The 6,000-nt window shown below is 42.6% G+C and overlaps 1 protein-coding gene across 4 annotated transcripts in view; it reads right to left on the minus strand.

Moving 5' to 3' along the window:
* Positions 1–3,158, minus strand: part of HBP1 (HMG-box transcription factor 1) — a 30,680-nt gene extending 27,522 nt beyond the window's left edge. Inside the window, exon 1 of one of the 4 annotated variants that reach the window (XM_061198425.1) lies at positions 3,113–3,158. In XM_061198425.1, the coding sequence (XP_061054408.1) occupies positions 3,113–3,127 (15 nt within the window). In that variant the 5' untranslated portion in view covers positions 3,128–3,158. Of the gene's footprint in view, positions 1–2,955; positions 2,977–3,112 lie in introns of those variants that run through there. The other 3 variants (XM_061198427.1, XM_061198429.1, XM_061198428.1) reach the window with 3 other exon arrangements.
* Between the last annotated feature and the right edge of the window lie 2,842 nt (positions 3,159–6,000).

Consider the following 6,000-nt stretch of genomic DNA (forward strand, 5'->3'; position numbering starts at 1 on the left):
CATAACAAACTATATTAAACATAACTTTCTACACCAAAAGCAGTTGAAGGCCTTAATGTAGTTCTTTTAGAATATTTTCAATGAAACTTCAAACAAAAGATTTTAGAGAAATGTTTCTACAACTCTAGTTTGCCACAGTGCTGAGGTTAAAAAAAAAAAAAAAAAAAAAATCCACACCCCAACAGTGGGTGGTATTCTTTCCATAAAATATATTACTGTAGAATATCACTTACCATCTATATGACTCTGAACAGTTTAACTTCTATGCCTCAGTTTTCTTCTTTCTAAATGGGACCAGCACCTGTCCACCTTTCATAGTTATTGGAAGTATATAAGACACTATACATCACACACCCTTACCTGGTTCCAAAGCATTCTCCTACCTATCAGTCGCCCAGTGCCAAATACATCTATATAAGCTCTTATTAATTTTGTGCTGACTTGACACAAAATACTGAAATTGATGAAGATAACAGAAACCCCTAATACACCACAAGCTATCCACAAACCTGTTAAAGAGTACTGTCAATTCACGTAGTACTTAAGATGAGTCACTGTATGAAAAAACCTTGAAATCATATATGAAAGAATTCATATATGAAATTTATTTTCCCAAACTTGATTGTAACCGTAGAAAATTTCACATTATGTATAACAACTTGTGGAAAAAGCTTTTCTAAACTACTAACAATAACTTCTAAAAATTCAATCAACTATATTAGAGAAAAAATTATTTTTCTATTCTGTCTATAGAAAATGACAGTGTAAACTATGATATGAAATACCAAAGTAAATGCAGATCAAAATATGAAGGTGTATGACTATTATTGATGGGTCAGGCATAAACAAGAATATACAAGAATATCATTGTTAATAAAGAATATCATTTTTCCTGAATTTTGTGATATACAAAGGTATTTGTCAGCTTAATAAAATTAATTTGTTGTGATTTATTTTCTCATTCTAGATAAATGTTCACCTTCATACTCAAAACATAATACATGTAAAATACCTGGTATTGTCTCATTAACATGGTAGTAACTTATCATAATTTATGGCAAAAAAAAGTACTAATATTTTCATTTCAAACAGAAATACAGCAGACCAGCTAGCAATTCTCCCTCAAGGGCCTTCAAGGTCTAGCAGTTTATTCATTCATAAAGCCCGTTTGCCTTCATCACGGAGCATTTGGATAGTGAGGAAAACGTCCAAAGAAATTAAAATACAGTGGAGGAGACAACTCTTAAAGCGACAGTACCATGTTTGAAGTCTGAGAAGCAGGCACTGTGAAACATGGGAAATCGTGGGAAATCCCGGGAGAAGCTAACTTTTAAAATAACGTATGCAGTAGAAGTTTGAGAAGTGAACAAGGGGGAGGAGTTTTCCAGTCTGAAAAAGGTAATGGAGCTTATGAAACGAAATAAAATGGAAACTAGAAAGTGAAGTCAAAATTTCATTCTATAAATAATATATTAAGTTCGAATAAACAAAAACTATTGTTTTAAAGTACTTTGCTATAAAGTGGCTAAATGGCTTCCTCAAAAGTATAAAGTAGCTCAAAAACTTAATGAGTGTATTTAATTCTTTTGAATATAATTCAAATTTTCTTAAAACTTTGTCAACAATTACCTGCTCAGCAAGAACTAAATAGTTTAATCATGGAAACTCAACAGTTGACCCTAACACTCTCGTTAGCAAGCTAAAGCAGAAAATATCAAAAACAATAACAAAAAGCAAAGACTGAAAGAACTAGAAGTACATCACAAATGTAGATGATTATCAGTAGTTAAACAATAGAAAAGTATTTACAAATGTTAAAATTATTTTAATTCTCAAAAGGTAACTTTAATTTCAAAACCACTGCTGGGAATGACCTGTTATTGCTAGTTAGAGGGAAATAAATCTAAAGCGCTTAGTCGAAATTGTTGGGAGGACTCCACAACTCCCTTTTACCCTCCTCCCTTCTTAGCATCACTGGCTCCCAGAGCTAAAGAGTCTTTGAGTATCTCCCCGCAGTCAGAGCTCCTTTTACAAAAGATTCTTGCTGAAAACTCCTGAAGAACGAACTCTACAGGGTGTAGAACGCACCGCGGAGAATGAAATCCCCTAGACAGCGTGCAGCGTTAGAAGCAGCTACAAAAACCGGGCCCCGACTGTCGATTTCGCCTGGATTTTTTGTTTTGTTTTAATCTGCCTGGGGCAGCAGTATAGGTTGGACGGCGGAGACTGGAATCGCCTGCCAAGCCTCGCTCTCGGTCACACAGAGGCAGTGCCTCCCAGTTCACGCCAAGTCCATCCCCCACCCTCTTTCGCCATTCATCGCGTTCCCCTCCCCTCCCCCCATCATGTGACCGCAGCCTGGACTCCAGGCTTGTTTTTCCCCTCAGCTCAGCCCCACCGCGCAGGCGCCAAGGAGCCCATTCATTCGAACTGCGTAACAATGAGCCCCAGGGCCCAGCGGCTCCGCGAGCTTCCCAGCTCGGCCCGAGCCCCTCTCGGCCCCTAAAGAGGCGGCGCCTCACTGCAGTCCCCCACCCGCGGCCGGCCGCCCACCCCGGGCCAACCTCCGACCCTCCGCCCACTCGCAAGGAGTTGAAGTCAAACTTTCCGGGGCAGCCCCGGCGCCGCGTCGGCCCCCTTCCCCCGCCCAGGCCCGCCCCATCTCCGCACCCGGCTCGGCCACCCACCACGCCACCCGGCCCGGAGCGCCGTCCTCGCCTACGCCTCCCAGCCCCCGCCCCGAGACGCCCACCGGCCGCGCCGCCGCGAAGCCCAGCTGAGCTTGCGGGAAGCGCCGGTCCGGCGGGTTCGCCTCGGGCAGATATCGGACGGTTAACTGCCCCCGCCGTGAGGAAGAGGAGCGTCGACCCGAGCTCGCCCGGCCGCCCGATACCCTCGGGATCCTGCCCCTCCCTTCCCCACCCCCACCCCTTCCCGAACAGAAAGACAACAAACCCGCCGCGAAGTGCGGGCAGCCCCGGCGCGGGCCGCCCTGCCCGCGACAACACCGCCAGCAACTCGTGTACCCCTCTCCGACTGACGCCGGCTTCCCCGGCGCACGTTAATGCTCCCGCCGCCACTCTTAGTCCTCAACCGAAACTTTCCTACTTACCAAACCCGTCGCCATTACCAAGTCTTTCAAGCTTCGTCTTCCCCCTCCCCTCAAACCCCGGAGGTTGAGCCTCCTCCCAGCTCCTTCGCCCTCTTATTGGTCTTTGGAACTGCCATTCGATCCTTTCCCTTTCCCATTGGGTGATACCGTGGTCCGTCTCGGGGGGCGGGCTTGTATTGACTTTTGTGTTGTGTTTAGTGGAGAAGACGGCGTGTCAATCACTAGGGTGAGCGCTTCGGATTGGATTGCTGCCGAGACTGCCGGGATCCGAGCCAAACTTTGCCCGCGAAATGGATTGTGGGTTAGTAGTCTCGGCCTAGCTGCGTTCCTCTTGGGAACTGCACGTCGGAGGAACCGGTTGGACTACATATCCCAGAAGTGCGTGCACAGTGCAGTCTTGATAGTAAACAAGAGTCATAGGGACACGTGTATTAGCTCGTTTGTTTTGGTGTCTGGGACAAAAGGGAGGGGGCGGAGGAAGTGAGTGTTTTAGAGCTTTGGCCTCTTCTCTTCCTCTGCTAGCACTTGAGAGCCGCCCCAAACCTCTCGCAGCACCCATTCCGGGCCATAAACAGCCAGAGTCGCTCGCTGCTCAAAGTTTGGCAGGAGGCCAAGGTATTGTTTTAGTGCGAGGGGAAGGAGATGACTGCACAAGCGGAAGCAGCGCTGCCTCGTGGGGGACCCAGTCACCCACAAATCACGGCCCCAGGCATAGTGGGGATAATAAAGGTGGTGCTGGGCTCCAGTGGGAAGACTTAGCATTCTTTTATCCTGAGCCTGGCCTCGTCCCTCCCGGGACAGCAGCTTGAGATTTCTCTGCCAACTCTGTTCAGTTCACCCGAGATTTTTTGAATGCCGGCTACGTGCCAGGCACCGAGAGGCTTGGGGATGAACTGTGAGAGAGAAGCTCGGGGTCTGGAGAATTTACAAAGCTCGGGGCGGGAGGGGCGAGGGGCGATTACTATTGACTTTGGAATTAAGGGAAGTCAAAGCGATGTTTTCCATATTGACCAGCTTGCTCGTTGTTTAAGGTAATACAGAGGGGTATAATGTGTGACTTAAACTGATTTAATTTGTGAATCGTTATCTGAATTTCTCTGGTGAGTTTTTGTTAACCAGTTTTCCTCTCCAGAGGTCTTCCCATTGATGAAAGAAGAATGTCTTCCCACTTCGTTTTCACTAGGAGTTCCTCAAGTTACTGATGCTCTGACTCACCCGAGGAGGATGGCTTCTCTGGCTTTATAGTTACCTTCTCTTTAAATAACGCTGTCCAGTCCCTAGTCTATAATTGATGTTTTTACCATTCCCATTACAAAGGCATTATTCACCTTTTTTCCTTTGAACCTTTAGTGTTTAGCCATTTAAGCTATGCTTTAGGTTTTATGTCTTTAGATCACTATATGTATGCTTAAAATTAAGAGCAGGAAACATATTAGTGAGAAATCTATAAAGTCAAACTTTTGGAAAGGAGCCTTAAATCCGAGCTGGTTATTCCTTTAAACCCCCTACATTTCCTGAATTTTTAAATCTATCTGAAACCCACATAACAAATCTGGAAATCCAAAATAACTTTCCCATATTGAAACAAGTTTCCAAATTCTCTTAGGGAGTCCCTGTTCGAATCCTTAAAGGGAAATTATGGAATAGTCCTCCCTACCATGTGATCAAAGATTCACTTTCTGTATTCACAAATAGTAATCAAACATTTTTTTGTAATTCAGAGGACCAATAAAATGCCTAAATTTTTCCCTGAGTAAAAAGGACAAGATTTGTATTTACTATCATTCAGAGATTAATGGAGTGACCCCAGGACTCGAATGTGGCCCTGCTATTCTGTGTATTTTTATTTTCTTCCTTTTTTTTTTTTTTTTTTTTAACGGTGGAGGGTCATTGTGCCCCAGAATTGAAAAATTGAAAATATGAACTCCAGTGTTTAATTTCTTGACAGAAAGAAAAATCCATGGAATTCACCTGATCACTGAAAACTAAAATCTGAGCTATTTATGAGTAACGCTCTCCAGGAAACTAAAAAGCTTTCCCTCCCCCAAAAATGAACTCTCAAGAGCTGGTGCCACTCCTTTCTCCCCTTCACTGTATAAACCATGAGATCTACTTTTGGCTGAACCTTAACTTATTTTAAAAGGTTTTTTAATTGAAAGCGTTTACTAAAAGCCTTAGTGGAGATATTTTTATTTGTGGAATAAATGGGATGATGGGAAGAATAACTTCACCTACAGAAGGTGGGAAGAATAACTGCACCTACAGATCAAGCTACTGTACATTATTAGAAATGATTATCTTTTAATAGCCCTGTAAAGGTTTTTCCATCCATTCATTCAAAAGTATTTATTTAGTTCCTACTGTTGGTTGACCACTGTGCTAGTTGATAAGGATACAAAGATATAAAATATTTTCACATACTCTCGTTTTTGTCCAAGTCATTAAATAGAAGAGTAAAATTCTCATAGTTCAGTCACAACTGATTAAATATCAGTGTTAGAATCTCTATACCTCTAAGTGGACAATTAGTCCTGTCTTCTGACTCTCCTGGGAAACTAAATGCCTACATTAGTACCTTATGTATATTTAACAGGAACACCATCATTCATCCTTGGATGGCTAACAAAACCAGCCCTAAGCCAGAACAAAGATCAAAGTACAAGACCAGTAAGATCTCCTTAGAAATCTTTACATATGTAAATTCTACTCTTTCACTAAAACAGATATAATTTTTGTATCACTTATATATAATAAAATATAAAATGAGGTTTATATTTTATATAATAGATATAAAATCTTTATATATATATTAAATAACATCTGTTCATAAGATACTTCCATGATAAAACTGACATTAAAAAATCAGTTTCTTTAAATAGCACCTACTT

This window comes from Eubalaena glacialis, chromosome 8 (genome assembly GCF_028564815.1).
Source record: "Eubalaena glacialis isolate mEubGla1 chromosome 8, mEubGla1.1.hap2.+ XY, whole genome shotgun sequence".
Taxonomy (NCBI): domain Eukaryota; kingdom Metazoa; phylum Chordata; class Mammalia; order Artiodactyla; family Balaenidae; genus Eubalaena; species Eubalaena glacialis.